Source organism: Bombus vancouverensis, chromosome 17 (assembly GCF_051014615.1).
Source record: "Bombus vancouverensis nearcticus chromosome 17, iyBomVanc1_principal, whole genome shotgun sequence".
Lineage (NCBI taxonomy): Eukaryota > Metazoa > Arthropoda > Insecta > Hymenoptera > Apidae > Bombus > Bombus vancouverensis.
Window position 1 is genome coordinate 8503652 of NC_134927.1, and position 19657 is coordinate 8523308.

A 19657-nucleotide genomic window follows, 5' to 3' on the forward strand; every position below is an offset into this window, starting at 1 on the left:
CCTGTAGAGATTTGGAGTCCATGGAAAAACGCTGCACATAAGTAAATTTTAGTAATAATTATATTTGTAATATTTGTTATATGCGAATAGTGTTATGGTACGTAAATGATTATTTTTCACGTAAAACCATACCCTGTAATGATTGATGATAAAATTATATTTTTCTATTATAAATTAGTCTAATGATGACGTTCCCTGTTAGAAAATAGGTTACGTTAAAATGAATAAAAAAATTCTCGGCAAAGCAATCAACGAATAAACATGTGATTAGTAACCAGTAACGAACTAGAAACTAACATCTTCCGCATTAACTCCGTTCATTTAATTATTTTCATTTCAGAGAATACGGGAAAATGTTTCGCATAAGGATTCCATTATTTAAAGGACTAAAAAATGTGGTAATAAGATTTAGAGAAAATGTAAAAGTCAGTTTTGTTTTTTCAAATAAAATCATATGCCTTTTAATACGTTAATCCAGTTCGGCATTCTCTATAAAAAAGTATTAACCTATTTTTATCCAAAACTATATTAATTTAGCAGATATTTTAACTTGAATTTATCATATTTAACGTATGCAGTCAAGGAAAGCAACATCTGTAACATTTTTCTTGAGAAAAATTTTTCTTTCAAATCTCTGTTTTTGTTATACAATTTTTATAGTATGCTTAAAGTACAATAAGAAATAACGGTAGTCTATTCATGTTATATAATATGTAAATAAAATTGCCCAGGCTTTGCCTATCCGTACTTATTAATTTTCCTGACCTTGTTGACAACGTAAATGCAAATACATAAGCAAGAAAAATAATTGAGATGGGAGTATCTGAATCAAAGTATACATTTTATCTCACATTATGATCACATAACAGATTCAAATCTTTTACGAGTGCGAACAGTATTTGTAACGATCGCTAACTAGCAACAGCTAAGACTGGATGCGGCGCTATCGAGGCCCTCGATAATACGCGCAACAGTTAGCAGTCATCACAAGAATTTATATTTTTTTGTCTTTATAATCAACAAAAATAAAATATCACTGTGGAAACTTAAAAGTGACCATTTGATTGTGCAACAAAACTTACGATGAAGAAGCTGTATCTGTACCTTGTATTGGAATTATGCGTGCTGACCATGTCGCAGAGAACTGCCTTGGATAAATCGATTCTCAATTACATCTATCGTGGATATCGTAATTGGTTAACGCAATCCTACGGTATGTCTGTTTTAGTTTATTTCGTGTTACGTCTTTATGCAGTAATATCATTTTCTTTTGGTTAGAGAGATGCTTTTTGGAGGAAAATTGAAATATCGTGAATCTTATTTTTCATAGACTAATGTTTCATTGTGAATATATATATTTTCGCGATAAAATGATAAGTTGACGAAATTTTTTTCGGTAAAAGTAGACAAAAGCTTGCACAGCACGGATAATTTTTCTTTTAACATATAAATATTGTAGAGATTATATTTTCAAGTAACATGCGCTATGAATTCTGTGGTAGCCTCTTCTGGTTCTTGAGATGAAGAATTTTGCAAACAGTACTTATTTCGAAATTCGTAACGAAACTAAACAGCAGTCCTGAAGTGTATTAAAAGTGACGAGCTGTTAGGTACAAGTGAAATCAAAAGGTGTCCGTATACCATTTCCATTTGTTCTTAAAATACTGGTCAGTCTTGTTCTACGAGTATAAGAGGCACCAACCTGATTGTGATTTCAGATGCAAATTGGGTTTTGGTTAGGTTAGGGACGGGGCGCGCGGGAAAAGTTGATACCTCGCCACTGAACGCCTTTACTTTATAGCATAAATCTTGAAAATATACAGTAGCTCAAGAAAGTTTTCACGTACTATTAAAACTCTAGAAAATTAAAATATGCACGTTAAATTTAAGAAGTGAAAACAATGCTCTTATTACTGTAAGGTACAAGTACCAAGATTACACATCTATATGTCTAACATTTAGAACGAATCCGATATTGTTTGTAGAAGTTTTGAAATCATTCGTTGCAATTACTTGATCGGAGTTTTAACATATCGCGTGTAACGTTACATCACAGATGAAGTATTTTTGTAAGTTGTTTTAAAATGACTATTTCGTAGGCACAACAAATGAGGATCGAATGTCTCAATTACGGAATAAAAATAACTTTCAAAAGGAAATTCCAATACACGTCCCTTTTCCTTGCAACGTTACAGGTAGTTAACCAAATTTATGATTATTGTTATCAATTACTTCATGGTATCACTTGTAAATATTACATCATCGTATTTATTCCTTAAAATCATTATTCATTTTAAATCGCAGATTTCTTTTATTTCCAATAATTTTTACAATTTATCCTAGAGACAATCAGTAAATTTCTGTGGCAGCAAACTACAGTGAAGAACGCTGTTCTTCACAACTTGTAGTGGCTACAAGAATTTCAATATGATTTTGAATTCATTCATAATTTTGTCCTATTAATATCATTTTTAAGATACATATGTAACATTGCAAGTTCCTCACCACACTGTAGTTTAAGAATAGTAAAATTGATGCTTATCTTTTGAAGTTCATATGTATTCTAATGTCTTTACTTTAATTTGTTTAGCTGGCAGGTCTTCGAAAGTTCCCCATTCGGTTCACCATTTAAGACCAGGAGACATAGATGTCATTGCTGCAATGGGCGATTCTTTGACAATCGGCGCTGGAGTTACTTCGATTTATATGTTCGAGGTGAACATTGAAAATAGAGGCATAGTAGGCAGTATCGGTGGTCAAGGAACTTGGCGACAGTACCTGACTCTCCCTAATATTCTTAAAGTTTGTTCATTTCTTACATCTGCATTGTTTACGCATATGATTTGTGTTATCGCCATAAATGTGCATACTGAAATCTTTCATAGTCCGATTTTTCTATATGCAGGAATTCAATCCTAAATTAATAGGTTATTCACTTGGAGATGCTATAAGTACTGATCCAGCTGCGCAGTTAAACGTCGCCGAAGGTGGAGCTATGTCTAAAGATATGACTTTCATGGCGACATATCTGATCAATAAAATAAAAGATGACCCGAGGATAGATATCAACAAACTTTGGAAGGTTCGTATGTTCGTAGACAAAGTAATTATATACATATATATATATGCTAGTGTGAAATTGGACAACTTTTTCTTTCTTTAATTAAAAATTATAATTGCATTTAATATTTAATCGTTTAAGCAATAGTATCTACATTTTTATGTTTTCCCGTTGATTTCGTTGATGATTGGAAGTAATGATTTTTGCATTAATACGTGTGCAACATCTCCATGGTCTATGTTAAATGATCACAAAATAGATTTAATTCATACTCTTAGAATATTAAGAGACAATTTACCAAGAACTTTTGTTGCTCTTATACCACCACCTCACTTAAAGGAACTGGTTGCTGCACACAAAGGAAGAGAGTCATTGCGGTGCTATGTGTCATCCATGATTGAATGCTCATGTATGTTTGCTTTACATTTTAGGGATCAAAGACCGGCATATTATGAATTAATTGAGAGGTTTGTATAATTTTCCGAATTTAACTTTTTAAATATTTTGTGCTTGAGGATTAAACACTTACAAGAATTTTGTTATATCATACTTTATATTTAATCTTAGTAATTATACATAAAAGGGGCTACTATTCCCATTTTAATGAAGCTTAAGTATGTTGTGAAACTCAACATTTTTCCTATAGGGGGTAAACTCACTTAGTTACCGAAATATTTAGAGAAAGCTGCTGCTACTACTATGTTGAATTTGACTTATAAGGCAACGTTTGTGTCTGCATGGTGTGTCCACTCATCTACTGTTGTATGTCTATAAACACATCGCTGCGACCTGCAAATAATCTCTATAATCCGATTACCTTAACTTTTATTTTATTTTATGCGTATGTCATTCTTGTTATATGTTGGTGAATAACTTTATTGAAAAGAGTTATTAGAGAACGACATATATTCATCATCTTTGATTTCAATTCACATTAAGATCTTATTGACGACTTGGGCAATGTCGGGCTCCATTTTGGATGAAAAACACTGATAAGTATATTTATAAATTTATATTATGAGCGTCTATTCAGACGACGAGTTCGTATTTATATAACACATATCTATCGATGTTATCGACAGCGATCTAGGAATTTCAATCTGTTATCAATTAATATCAAAGGCAAAGGTATTAGTTATTGTTCAGTTAATTAGGATATTGATTCTTTACTAACCGATTCCAACAAGTACTGTACTTGAAACACCACAAACGTATCGATACTCGTCTGATACCGCAGGTAAGTTTCGGTACAGATTCTTAAAGAGAAAATAAGATGAGAGTCGAGAACAACAGAATCGCGCGTTGTTATTTTACAAGAATGAATGTAGATCCGCAGCTTACCTCGTACAAGTCGTAGAAAAAAAGATTGTGGCATTCGAAAACATAAACCATCCTTGTAAGAAAAATCATAGGTTAGACGTTAAATCTGCTTATTCATTAAAATCCATAACAGCAACTCGAAAATCGTCCCATTAAATTTTCGAATAGAGAGGATCAATGTTTCCTCTAGTCCATTGCCACCATAAGTGATTAATATATTCTAGCGCATATAAACAATGTTTATACAAATTTGATACATGCACCGCGATCATCTCGTTCGGGGGTATTCTAAATGTCGTCGCTTCGATGGCTAACATAAACTCAACACTTTCGACATTTCGTGCGCATGCACGGAAGACGAGCGGAAGGTTCGATGGTGGGGTAAATGAGATACGCGCAGGACGTGCCTCCTGAGATTTCGCGGCCCGCGCGAGTTTGCCGATTGATTTTACGCGTAGCAATAAACATGACGAGGTCCTACACATGACAACCTCTAACATTTCATTTCTCTTATCACGAAGATCGGCGAGACCCTTACTCGAATGACGCGTGAACGCAAAGGGGCTATCGACTGATTCCGTGAAAGTGTCGTATCAATATGGTGTAAATACCCCAACTTTCATCCTTCTTTCTCTCCGTAAATGAATCATCGATAATTCTCCTTCAGTGCGAAACAGTTTCAATTCACCTCTAGCCTTTACTAAATCAATGGCGTCTATCCCGATTAGGAATGCGGCATTTACCCTAATTATCTTGAAAAAGTGTTGCACCTTTCCATTACCATACCGTGTATCGGAGATCGTTAATTTTGACAGTGGATTATTCCACATAATCTGTAAAAAACTACGAACTTTTAGTTACTATGATAATCCAAATGATCACGAAGTGTAATTACGAAGCCAAAATGTGAGATGTTTATACTGAAAAAATGCGAAGTCTTGGTAACTAACAAAGGCATTTTACTTCTGTCTCAGCGCGATGCGACATTTCGCACTGCAATCAGCTTATTTTTCTTATTTCACATTTATGCGATATTATTTCCCTAACACATTTCAATTACTGTTTGATATATATTTTAATATGCATATGAAGAATAAGCTAGTTTGTTTCATTTTTTTAGGTGGCAAGAGATTGACGAAGAAGTCGCTAATTATCCAGAATTTCATAGAAATGACTTCACCGTAGTAATTTTACCGACTCTGGAAGATGCAAAAATACCTGTTGCCGAGGATGGATTTACCGACCTCTCATATCTTAACGCTGATTGCTCTCATTGGAGTCAAAAACTGCATGCACTATGTGAGTTTAACAGATGAAACTATACAATTATTTCATGAGTGTTACGTTGATAATCAAAAATGTTTTGTGTTTCCCAAGATGCGAATAATCTGTGGAACAATTTGTTGGAACCAGTTGGTAACAAGAGTGGCGCTTTCACTTCGCTATTTAAAAAATTTCTGTGTCCTGCTCCGGAAAGACCGTTCTTGATGACGTATAAAAATTCACAGAACAACGAAACTTAAGGATGGTTAGAGAAATTTAGAACAGTTTCTGTAAGTGGAAGATGTATTATAATCTTCGTATTTGCCTATTTAAAAATGATGAAAATTATAATCAGCAGATGTTCAAAAATAACAACCAATGTTGTATCCATAACAATATTTAATTTTTACTGTGGTATTTCAGTCATTGTCATATTGATCTTATAATTTAAGTTCTTTGCGAATAAAGGTAATAAAGAAAATTAATAATACGTTGACCAATGGACGTTCAAAATCAACGCAAAATTCAGCTTTTTCGAAGATGTTTCGCTTTTCCTATCTTTTCGCTTTAGTTAGCTAGTTGCTTATTTCCCCTTTCGCTTTTGTTTAAAGTATATACGTATATAGCATATCATTGATATGTTTTGAGCGTGAGTCGCGCATGAATCCCGAAATGAAAGAAGGAAGGAGATCTCCAGGAAAGAAAAAGAATCTACTTTTCATATTCACATAATCGTCATTAAATCATAATTTGTATTTTACAATTTGTGCAGCTGGACAATCGGTAAATTTTTCTAGCTAGTGTAACATGACCGAATGTCAGATATTACCGAGATTTGGATGGGTGATCGCCTGGGAACTCCATGTGGCGTTGGCGAAGCGCGCTGGGCTCGCCGCGCCCCCCGGTGAGGTTCGGGCTTTGGAGCTGGCAGCTCAGCGCCTCGGGGCCGCCAAGCAGTCTGGTAGGGGAACCTATCACGGTTGCTCCGGCGAGGAGGCGCAATGTGATATGGCCACATACCGCTCCATCAGCGCGCGGAGGGGGGGGGGGCTGTTGTGTCGCTCGCACCGGTTCCCGGGCCTCTCTCGATCGCAGCCTGGACGGTCATCGTGGAGGTTTTAGTCGGTTGGAGTCCGACACTACCACGCCGCTTTCCCCAGAAGCGGCCTGGTGTCCGTGCGAATTTCCTCCGCGTAAATATATATGTCGGAGATAAGAGGACACCGGTGCCTTCCCTCTGAAACCTCGGGAAAATCCATAAAAACATTGCAATTAAAATCTACAGTTGTAATTAAACGATTTGCCATCATTCTACCCAATTGTATTTGTTTGAGACTTGTGACAATGAGCTTGGGCTCAAGGCGACAATTAGTCGCCGAACGTAGCCGCGGTCAACGGGACGAACTCTCCGTCTAACAAAGGCATTGAGTAACCCTATAGCTCTCCTTAAAAGAAAGATTTGTAGCGGCACGTGGCAGTAAACATTCCAACGGTTTCTGTCCCGTAGCTCGCCACACGCAGATTCTATTCTCCGGGCAGGATGTTTACCAGATGCCGACGTGTCTCCTCAGTACGTGATCGGCTAGCCCGAGGACCGTTATAAACACTAATATCTAGTTACCTAAAATCCTTCAACAGATAAACCGTCTTTGTCCCAGTTACAGGAAGACAGAAGAGACCTATTTTTCCACGAACGACGTCTTCCACTAGCAACCTTCCCTCGAGGGCGGCTAGCATCCTTTTCTAACTACCGATATGGAGATTGGCCAATTAGCAGCAACGTCAATTTCCCTTACTTTCCGAACGTATCCCCGACGAATCCGATGATCTCGTGTCCTTAGACACAGCCCGTCATAGTTTTCCTCTGAGGTATCACCGGGACGGAAAGTCATTCTCTCTTGCGATCTCATCGACAAAAAGATTAACGCCTTACGGTCAGTGAATATTAACAAAGAATCCGACTTAGATTTTTACGAGTGCGTACGACTACCATCCCGTTGTCCGCGGATTCGTTATCGAACCTAAGACCATTGTCACTAGCGTCGCGAGTGTGTGATCATTGTGAGTTTGTGTCAACTCTGTAACAATTTTGTGTGTGTGTCAATAAAAATAACTTCAGTGTAAAAAACATGGATAGCTTCAGTGAGGAATCCTTACCTGTCCCAAGCCCCCGCCACGAGGACGACTCGGGCCCAGATTCGGACGTTGTCTCGACATATATATAGAAAAAAAATATATTACCGAGATAACGTATGTTTCTTTTAAATTTTTTTAGATTAAACTTCTACCAACGTATTTGTAAAATCTTTTTGATTAAAATGAGACCAGACACGGTGTAATTTCAATTATATTTACTTACCAATGAGCATTAAATATCTTTTAGCATAAGCAAATGTGCTAGGAATTGTATCGTGCTTTTTATCATTTTGATTGAAAACATCTAACAAACAATTTTTGAAAGTTCTATTCATTACAAATTAAAAGTAAGAAAATTTGCCCATATTTTATACGTTGCCAAACACTTCAACTCCCAGTCCCTCTTTCTCATCCTCTTTCACTCGCATTATTCTTTTCTACGTTTGCCACGTTTAACTCTTTATTGTCACTGGCTTCAGGAATAGAGTCGTTTCTACTTCTATTTTACTCTCTAGTTGCGAAATTTAGGTCACAAATTTGTTGCAATTATTGCAGATTTTCGGCATATGATTTATTTACTTATAACACATATGTGGCACCCGACGACGGAACTTTCCGACGGCTTCGCAATACAAATCGCTATACCATCAAAGTGTAAGGCTGACATGCCTAATCTACCATCGATATCCCTACGGTTCTTCCGCTGAATATTCGGAAGAATGCATAAGCTGCAACGATCGCGGCATCTAACAAACGCGTGCGTAGTGGTGATATCGAGGGGCAACAAAGAAAAGAATCCGTTTGGTTTTAAACAAAAGATTCATTTCATTTCAAACAGCGAAGCAAACATATTCGAGAAGCGTGATTGTTGATTGTTGACTGTTAACCCTTTCGCTTCGGCAGTCCAGTCCGCCGAAGCACTGTTACTGAACGGAAGCGCTCGCCAGAAATGCGCACAGTGTGCGTTGTTGCTGTATATACGTTTTCCTAAGTCTTAAATAACAATAATTCTTGCAAGAACCGTATATGAAATATCGTTTCACTGTCAATGTATTTAATAGATTTTTTACGGAACAGTATACGTTCGTTGGGATGTCTGAAATATATTGCGTAAAACGTTTTGATGTTGTTTCAAAACTGAGTAACTTTTAAGAAGTGATTAATCCAATATATCAATAAAATCAACAGAGAATGTTCTGCCGATAACGAAACTACAGATGGCATTGGTGTATGCCCGATATATGGGGCGTCGAACCTACATTCGTCGCGTGGTCGCTATCTATATGCGGTGCTCGTACCCACAGGTCATTTCTTGGATGTTTTTTTTTTTTTTATTTATTTGTTGAAATTACAATCAATTCTTGCGTTGAGAATTTTCAGTAATTTTTCTGGCGTGGCGTAGTGACATGGCTGTTTATTTATAATAAGTTAATGCTTATTATAGATAAGTATAATTTATAAGTAAGTATTACAAGTAAGTGCATTTGCTTAATTTGGATAACTAAATGAATCTAGCGTTTAGGTCTAGCGGGTAGTGCCTCTTCAGCCTGCGAATCTGGTCCGTCGTTTCAAGTAGTCCAGTGATTAGGGGGTTTCGGTGTTTGTTGACTCTTTTGCTATATCTGTCGCTATATTTTGCTATTTCCTCTTTGACTGTGGGTATCTTGAGGTCGCGATGGATGGTTTCGTTGGTAACACACCAAGGTGCGTCTATTAAGGATCTTAGCGTTTTCGATTGGAAGCGTTGGAGTATTTCAATGTTGGAGTTACTTGCTGTTCCCCATAGTTGGATTCCATAGGTCCAGACAGGTTTTATTACGGTCTTGTAGAGAGTAATTTTATTCTGTATGTTTAGTTTGGAGCGTCAGCCCGTGAGCCAATAGAATTTTTTTAGTTTGTCCTTTAGTTGCTTCGTTTTATCTGAGATGTGTTTCTTCCACGTTAGTCTCTTGTCCAGGGTCATGCCCAGGTATCGGACTGAGTCCCTGCTAATTTCGTGGATGTTGCCAATAAACGACGCTCGTACCCACAGGCCATCTCGCGAACGCCGCCTATAAGCGTGTGGCGGCACTCCACAACAAATACCACCACTCGACACTAATTAAAGTAGGACGACAGCAGCGCAGTGCTTAGCGCTTTACGTCCCGAACGTTCGGGACCCAAGTTCGAATCCCGGCGACCGGAGGTCCGATTTTTCTTTTACGCATTAAAAGTGGAAGAAAAACAGCAGTACCCCATCAAGGGACATCTATAGCCAGCCCCAGCAGTTACAATTGTCACGGACAACACTTACACCTCAAGCGGCACCCAAAGCGAAAGTGTTAATTGTTAAATAAACTTTGTTATTGAACGTTGTGGAGATTATTAGTCGCTTGAGGAAGCAGTCTGTGAGTTTCGGAAATCCGAGAAGAATTATCTCCGATGATATACAGCACGTTAGGAATAAAACCGGAATTCCGCGGGCAAACGGTCAAGTGGAAAGAGTAAACCGGACGATTATTCTCCAACTGACGAAGTTGTCTGCGCCAACACCAAACGAGTGATACAATATCTACAGACAGCGCCAGAAGTACTTGAATGCAACCCCCAGCAGAAGTACTGAAGTTACCCCGTTCCAGATGTTGTTTGGAACGCGGATGAGAATGCGGGACGATCCGTAGATCAGGCCAGCCGGTCGAGGACGAATGGGCTGCTATGTTTCAGGAGAAGCGAGATCAGTAGCTAAAGCTGGGCTAAAGCTGCATTCGAAGTTCCTTGGGCCGTGCCGCGTGGTTGTCACGTAAAACAAAAAGAAATTTAAGAAAAAAAGAAACTTTATTTTTTTCTGGTTTACAGTACACTTCCGAGCTCTAGGCGTGACTGTTCAGGACTGACTTGGATGATTTTAGGGGGAGTATTTAAATTCTTTTATTCGTGGGAGTGGGAAAAGGCTTCGATCATATATTTCTGAAAACGGATAGAGTGACCGCATGTTATCCCGATGGTCACTCATGCTAAGGCGCGTGGAATTTCGCTCTCTTATCGCTTTGTTTAGTCGGATTTCATCTGTAACATGGTGAAAGTTTTGCGAAATAACCGTTACATGGTGCAGCGAGAAGGCGAACACGAGGGGCCGCAAACGACCTCCACGGCGGCTGATCATATGAAATAGTGGGACATTGTTGGAGTTAGTGATGCGAGTGAAATTAGTGATGATGAGCACAACTGAGGGCAGATGTGATTGTCAGAATGGACGAGTGCAGTATTGTGAATGAAAGGCCTAAGAGATATCGGGCGAACTATAAACAATGTCGCGAGAAAGCCGAAGTGTCGACAGGCCCAACAAAGTATCGCTGGTCCTTCAATCGAATGGTTTCGCGGAAAAGGCCTGCGTGACCCTGGCCATGAGCTGTTGCGGAATACGTGCGTGGCGGGCTAAGACGAAAGACAAAGGGACAAAGGCGGATTAACAGTTAGTGTTAGTTGAGAAGTCAGAGAGTGTAAATCGACAAATCAGGGAGTGCGAATTGCGTTATCGAGAGTGTGTTGCTAGCGTTGTTGAGAGAGCGTTGGATCCGTGGTGAGTTGCAAATTAACTATCTAGTTTTCTTAATTATAATTGTTAGAATTTAATCTCGGAATTAAGGTTAATAAACTGTGAAAGACACAATGTTTGTGTTGAAACAATACTATGTGATATTTATTAAACAAAAATTACAGTAAATATAAGTAAACGTTGTGAATGTCGACAGTTGGCTAGTTATTCTCAGACAGACTTAGTGACCTATGGCCCTTGAACAGATGTTGAACCCCCACTCTCTATACCGTAATGAGTGTGACCTGTGTAGATGGCTTTGTGGCGGCACGTGCCACGGAACCTTCCAGCAGCTTCGCGATACAAAGCGCTATGCCGTCAAAGCGCGACACCCACGTGCCGAATGATCCATCCATATCCTTATACTTCTTCCGCCGAATTCTCGGAAGAGCATGCACGCGCTAGCAGTCGCGGTACATCTAACGAACGCACTCTAGTGGGGATATCGCTGCGCAACGAAGGGAAGAATCCGTTCGATCAATCACCTCATCTGTATGCGATTAATATCGTTGTATTCCAACAATAATACGTTATTGTGATTAGTTCACTTTAAACAACCATCGTTTCCTGTTTAACCAACATCTGCTTAATCAATTTATTGTAAATAAACTAATTGTAGTAAGGATCCTACAAAACGGAGTATACTGTGTTTGGAATAACTTATGACATCGCTGGCTCAAGCAAATTTAAGAACGTCTACTTCCTGTTTTATGTTTACAGGTAATTCTTCATTTTATATATTCCATTTTTTCCTACAGTTTAACCAAAAGATTGATAAAATGTTTTTAGTCATCAACAATTTTCGTTAAAACTTCTTAAATTTTATTTCTTTTCATTATTTTAGGCAATTTAACGATTATTGTCGAAGGCCCAAAACTATGTGAAGAAATGCAACAATACAAAGTCACAAACAAGAACTAAACACTATATATTGAAAGTTAACGCCTTAATGAAACATTCTATTGATGCCGATTACGTGTAATTAGGATCACGGTCATGTAAACAGTTCTCGACACGCATATACTGAAAGCATAGAAGAAATGGTCCGAAAGTTGTGTTGTGTGAAAGGAAGACAAGAAAGGCATTCTACGTATGGGTGGCATGCTATGAATGTCACAGACAGAGACATTGGTACTTTATTCGTCTCCGCCTGCCTCGTAAGAACGAAGGCGAAACTGTAAAACCGTTCCATGTTCTCTGATTTCGATGATTTGTAAAGCTTAACATTTTAAACAATCTTTTCCTCCATATGTAAACTGTGGATGGGCTACGGTCTCGGAGAAATTTGCAAAAGCTATCGGTACAACTACAGTGTACTTTCGCTGATAATTGTGTTTCTATGGCAGCGCACGTATCATTGGCTGCCAGCGGCTGAATCTATCACTCACGCTCTCTTTGTCTTGACGAACGAGGCTGGGACGAGCTTGAGTAAAGCTCCGTACACAATTGCATATGAGATATTCTAAGATATTGTAGTATCATTGACAAGGGAGCGTAGGGGGGAGGTGTCGTGCGAATTGTAAACGAGCGGTGTGCATGATGGGGCTTAAACAAAAGATATCAGACAAAAGACAAAGGGTTGCTAAGAAACATAAACGAATTAACAGGAGTATGAGTTGAGATGCCAGAGAGTGCGGATTGCGTTGTCGAGATAGTGTTGTTAGCGTTGTTGAGAGAGAGTTGAATCTGTGTTGACGAGAGTTGTTAATTAATTATAATACGTTGTCACGATTAGTTCATGTTAAATAACCATTGTTTTCTGTCTAATCCATTTCTTATTAATAAACTAATGTGGCAGCACACGACAACAAATACCGCCACTCGACACTAAATTCTACCGGATGACGGTAGTGCAGTGGTCAGCGCCTTAGGTTACGAACGTTCTTCGGGACCCGGGTTCTAATCCCGGCACCCGTAGTTTTTCTATTCTTCTTCCACGCATCTAAATTAGAAGAAAAATATTAGTACCCCAGCAGCGACATTTACAGCCAGCAGCTTATAATTATCACGGACATCACATACACCTCACTAAACTAAATATTATTATATTTAGGATACTACAATATGTTTGTTATGATTCAATCAAAAGCGAATGTCGTCAATATATTGGGTATTGGGTTTCGGTTTAGACTACTTATTTCAATCTAGTCAGAGCGAGACGACCTGCAACGCTAGCGTGAAGTAATAACAAACTAATTATAAAAATGGTAGGTGAATGAATAATTGTAATGTAATTGTAATTAAATATAATTGTAATAATGATATGTAGATATTTGTTAAATAATAAATGTAATAAAATAAATATTAACTTCTGACAGTATTAGAATTCATCGGTATGAATAAAAGCCATATACCATATTTGTGTAGGTAATCGGACCTACGTTTTTTTTTTCTTTTTTATTTATTTGTTGAAATTACAATCAATTCTCGCGTTGAGAATTTTCAGTAATTTTTCTGGCGTGGCGCAGTGACATTGCTGTTTATTTATAATAAGTTAATACTTATTATAGATAAGTATAATTTATAAGTAAGTATTATAAGTAAGTGAATGTGCTTAATTTGGATAACTAAATGAATCTAGCGTTTAGGTCTAGCGGGTAGTGCCTCTTCAGCCTGCGAATCTGGTCCGTCGTATCAAGTAGTCCGGTGATTAGGGGGTTTCGGTATTTGTTGACTCTTTTGCTATATCTGTCGCTATATTTTGCTGTTTCCTCTTTGACTGTGGGTATCTTGAGGTCGTGATGGATTGTTTCGTTGGTAACATACCAAGGTGCGTCTATTAAGGATCTTAGCGTTTTCGATTGGAAGCGTTGAAGTATTTCAATGTTGGAGTTACTTGCTGTTCCCCATAGTTGGATTCCGTAGGTCCAGACAGGTTTTATTACGGTCTTGTAGAGGGTAATTTTATTCTGTATGTTTAGTTTGGAGCGTCGGCCCGTGAGCCAGTAGAATTTTTTTAGTTTGTCCTTTAGTTGCTTCGTTTTATCTGAGATTTGTTTCTTCCACGTTAGTCTCCTGTCCAGGGTCATGCCCAGGTATCGGGCTGAGTCCCTGCTAGGAACTGTTGCATTGTTGATGGTGATCTGGGGGCAGGTTTGTTTTCAAAGCGTGAAGGTTACATGTGAGGATTTCTTTTCGTTAATTTTGAAGCCCCATTTATGAAACCACTTTTCCATGGAGTCGAGACTTGGCTGGAGAGTGGATGAGGCTATTACCGGGTCTGCCTGGGTAGCTAATAGCGCTGTGTCGCTATTGTTATCTCGTTTGATATAGGTAGGTCGGCAGTGTAGATGGAGTACAGTAGGGGTCCGAGGACACTACCTTGGGGTATGCCGGATTCTATTGGGAATGTTGCGGAAGTGGCGTCTAGGCATTTAACCATGAATTGTCTAGTGGTTAGGTAGGATTTTAGGATGGAGTAGTAGGGGTGAGGTAGGATCTTTTTAATTTATAGTAGCCCTTTTTTTCTTATAGTATAGCATATAGTATAGTATAGTATAGCATCTTTTTTTCTTATAGTAGCCCTTCATGCCATACTTTGTCGAATGCCTGTTGGATGTCTAGGAATACCGCTGAGCAATATTTTTTCTTTTCGAGTGTTTGGCTGATCGTATGAGTTATGCGGTGGATTTGCTCTACTGTTGAATGATGTTTTCGGAAGCCGAATTGGTGATCTGGGAGTGTTTTCAAGTTCTCTAGGAGTGGAAGGAGTTGGTTCGTGAGCATCTTCTCGAATAGTTTGGACAGGGTAGGTAAAAGACTGATTGGGCGATAGGAGCTGGTTTCGTATATCGGTTTACCGGGTTTAAGGATGAGGGTAATCAATGAGATTTTCCAGGCCTTAGGATAGTGTTCAAGGCGAAGGATAGCATTAAAAATCGATGTCATGAGTGCGATCCCTTTTATGGGAAGTTCCTTGATTGCTTTATTGTCTATTAGGTCGTGCCCTGCTGCTTTCTTGGGGTTTAGGCGACTGACTGTTTCTGTAGTCTCTGCAGAAGTGAAGGGTTCGATAGGAGGGGACATTTGGAAGGGGGTGTGCAAGTATTCAGTAACGTCCGCGGCAGCTTTGGGGGAATGGGGTTTGAATACTTTAGACGAGTATTTAGCAAACAGGTCGGCTTTTTCTATAGGGCTTCGCGCCCATCCACCTTGCGAACGGCGGATAGGTAGGATTATTTGTGGGGGGCGTGTGAGCTACCTGGAGGCCTTCCATAGTGAGTAGTTGGAGTCAGCTGTGGGGGACAAATTGGCGAGATATTTATGAAAGCAGTCGTTTTTATAATTTTTGATGATTTTGGTTAGCTTTCTAGTTGCGTTGTTTAGTTTGCGTTTGTCATCCGGTGTTCTATGGGTTTGTCATACTCTTCTTAGTCTACGTTTTTCTGCTATTTTTTTTAATATGTAATGGGCATATTCTCGTTTGCTGATAGAAGTCTTTGTCGGTGTGGAGAGGCGGATTGCGTTTATTATGCTCGTGTTTAAGTATTCCGTGGCTGCTTCGATTTCTTCCTTTGTTTTTAGTGGAGTTAAGGCTGAAGTTGAGTGTGTAAAGACTTCTCTAAAGAGCTGCCAGTTGGTGTGTTGGTTGTGAGTAAAGCCATTAGGTGTATTCTCGATAATTGTTGAACTGACTGTTGCTATCACGGGTGAATGATCAGAAGAGAGATCAACCGGGGAGTTGATTTGGACGCATCTTGGTGAGATATTTGTAGTTATGAAGAAGTTATGTAGATCGGGTATTTTGTTAGTGTCAGTGGGCCAGTCTGTGGATTCGTATGTGATGAGGTAGTTGAGATTGTTGGTTATTATGCTGTTTAAGAGATTTTTGCCTCTTACTGTGACCAGTCTGCTGCCCCATTGGGTATGTTTGGCGTTATAGTCTCTTCCAGCTATGAATCTATTGCACAGGGTATCAAGGAAGTTATCAAAGTCTTGTTTGGCGATGGAGTGTCTGGGAGGGCAGTATACTGCTGAAGTGGTGATTGTACCATGGCAGTCTTATATTGCTACGTTTGTTAATTGGAGGTAGTCTTTCTGAAATGATGGAAGTTTGTAGTGCTTAATGCTGGATTTGATTATGATTCCGGTGCCGCCGTGGGCCTTTCCACTGGGATGTTAGGTATTGTAGAAGTCATAACCATTTATTTTGAGATAGTTTTTGTCGGTGAAGTCGGTTTCAGATACGAGCATTACGTCGATTTGCTGCTGTTTAAGGAAGAGTTCTAGTTCAAATTTGTGTTGAGCTAGACCATTGGCATTCAAAAAAACTATGCGTCTTGGTTTTATTTTGCGTCGGGGCGTATTAATTTATCCATGATGAGTGTTAATAGTGATAGCAAATTATTTATTTGTTCAAATTGTTTTTCTATTACGTTTTCAAGTCTAGAGACGTTGTCTATGTTTTGTGAATTGGGGACACTATTTTCAGAATGGTCCCTGTGGCTATTCGGATTATTTTGGTTTCCTTGTACTGCTTGGGCATAGGAGATTGAAGTGAATTTAGGAGGACTGGGTATTTGATTGGTTGTCTCTTTGGCTCTTAGTTTAGGGTACTTATTTATGTGTTGGAGATGAAAGGAAAACCGAAGTCTTTCCTTGGAAATTTTGGGAACATCCTCTAGTACTCTAGCTTAGATTTTATTATAGCTGTAATTGTTGGAGATTTGTGATAGCGAGATTGGGCTCGAGGTGACAATTGGTCGCCGAACGTAGCCACGATCACGGGATGGACGTTTTGCCTAACGGAGGTCTGGAGTGGTTGTATGGTTTTTCCGAGAAATGTGGTTGTGGCGGCATGCGGCCTCGGGAGCGGGCCTAGCCACGTGTGATGTTGCCTCGGAGGTGCCGATACAATGAGACATACATTGTATTAATAATCAAACTCCAGGCAGAAACTGCCTAGCAACGGCGTTTGGAACTTTCTCGATGCTTCCAACGAGTGTGTATCAAACTTCAGCCAGAAACTGCCTAGCAACGGCGTTTGAAATCTTCTCGATGTTTCCAAACGGGTATAGAAAACAAATGCAATCGTACAGCGGGAAAAATCTCCACGAGGCTAGCATTTGTGCGATAGCATTTTCAACAATCGTATTTTTGCGCCTAAGATTAGTTTACGCTTAGTAAAGAGTTATCCCGTTGACCGTGGATTCGGTTGAACCCAAAAAACATTGTTAATAGCGTCCATTAAACTTATTATTCGTAAAACATACTATTCATTAAACTTACTATTCGTTAAACTTATTATTCATTAGACTTATTAATTGTTAAACTTATTATTCGTTAAACTCTAATATTCGTTAAACTTTGTAGTAGTCTCGTATATACGTGTAAATATAATCTTGGCTTTGTAAAACAATGGCTAATTCACGTGAAGAGTTGTTACGGGCCCAAAATTCTAACCATAACCCGACATATATGTCGGAGTCAGGTTGGAATTTTGGGGGCGTTCAATGAACCTTTACTTACTTTACCGTCGCGGGTGTAGCTAATGTTTATTGGTACAAATGTGGACACTTGTGACTCTGGTCTGAGACTCGATAATGCATCCGCGGTCAACGGGTTGGTAGGCTTGTTTCTTCGTCCAAGTCTAAGTTGTAATGGTTTTCCAGCAAGACGTTAGTTAACTCGTACAAGAGCGCGTCCCGCGAAAAAGTGACGCGAAAAGTGAAGAGCGTCACGGTGACGCTGTCCAGGAAAACTATGATGGGTGTGTCTAAGAGCACGATATTCTCGGATTCGTGGAGAGATGTCTTCATTTGAAAAGTGAGGGAAATTGACGCTGCTGTTAAGTGGTGAATTTGGGGTAAAGACTGCTTATCCGTTCGAAGAACCTTAGTTAACAAAATCCTAAGGTTTATAGCGGGTCCTCAGGCTAGTTGAACTTATGCTGTGCAGATGCATCGACATCTGGTAATCATTTTGCCCGAGGGAACCGTTGGAACCTTTTTTTTACTGTCGAGTACCTCTACGGGTATTTCTTTTAATGAGGGCTATGTTATCACTCCATACTTTTGTTAGACGGAGCGTTCGTCCCGTTGACCGCGGCTACGTTCGGCAACTGATTGTCGCCTTGAGCCCAAGTTCATTGTCACTAATCTCAAATAAATACAATTGGGTAAAATAACGGCAAATTTTTTAATTACAATTTTTATGGATTTTTCCGAAGTTTCGGAGGGGAGGCCCCGGTGTCCTTTCATCACCGACTAATATATAAGGTTTCGTAGGCTGAGCAGCCTTTATAGTTGGCAGGATGGTCACCTTAACAGTGGATGCACTTCGCTGGGGTTTCCGGTGATTTAGTGCACTGGTCGGTGGAGTGTGTACCTGCACATTTAACGCAGCGGAGGGTATGGTTGCAGTATTTTTGTGTGTGACCTTACCTTTGGCACCTTTTACATTGCACTATCTCTTTTTCGACAAGCGGTGGTTCGAATTTTACTATTGAGTTCATTAGACGACTGATGTTGTATATTTCCTTATTGTTAGGCTTTTGTTTTATGTCAATAAATAATAAAGATAACGGGTCTTTCGAGATTCTATAACTTATGTTACTAACGTTGATTACTTCGTGGCCGTGTTTTAAGAGTTCGAATTTCAGTTCATCTATGTTTGCTGAGTGGTGGATGTTGCGTAGAACCACTAGGAAAGGTCTTTCGTGTTTAAGTTGGTATGTGTGGAAGTTGGCATTCATGGTCTTCAGCAGTTTTGTGAGTCTTCTATATGCGTCAGGGTTTGTCGGCAGGATTTTTACTTTGTTGTTGTTTGTTTTTAAGTTGTAGTCCTCTTTGCAGATATTTCTCTCTATGGACTTAATTATCGTTTGCGTGTCGATGACATCATCAACAAATATTGGTGGGGGGGGGGGAATTGTTTGGGTGTGTTGGTATGTTCGTGGGTCTGCAATATCCACGGAGTCGTTTGTGGATTCCAATATTGCGTATCTGTTATATATGGTTACTTGGTTTGTTGACTGTTCGTTCTGGCTGGCGTTTGTGTTTATTTTTGATGCTTCTATTTTTCGCTTTTTAGAATTTTGGCGTCATTAGTACGGGGGGATCTGTTGCACTTTTTCCACAGAGGAGGTAGCGCTGAGCAATTGTGGATTTGCTCAGGAGAGCCTGGTCGCGATTGCTGGACCATCATCGAGCTAGTCAATTCAAAATGTATAACTAGTCGTGAGGCTATGAGGCTAGTATTCGGGTTGGGGTTAGGTGCGTGGGATTTTCTTCTCCCTAAAGGTAGAAAACACTTGGCTGTGTTCACTTTCGACGGATGGGCGACACGTTTTGTTTTACGAACTT

At 39.2% G+C, this 19657-nt stretch overlaps 1 protein-coding gene across 1 annotated transcript; it reads left to right on the forward strand.

Moving 5' to 3' along the window:
* The first annotated feature begins 866 nt into the window (after window positions 1-866).
* LOC143303922 (phospholipase B1, membrane-associated-like) lies at window positions 867-6958 on the forward strand. Its single transcript, XM_076626121.1, has 7 exons — window positions 867-1213; window positions 2100-2195; window positions 2591-2802; window positions 2906-3082; window positions 3209-3528; window positions 5502-5680; window positions 5759-6958. The coding sequence occupies exons 1-7, from the start codon at window positions 1084-1086 to the stop codon at window positions 5902-5904; spliced, it is 1260 nt and encodes a 419-aa protein (XP_076482236.1). The 5' UTR covers window positions 867-1083; the 3' UTR covers window positions 5905-6958.
* Window positions 6959-19657: the final 12699 nt, after the last annotated feature.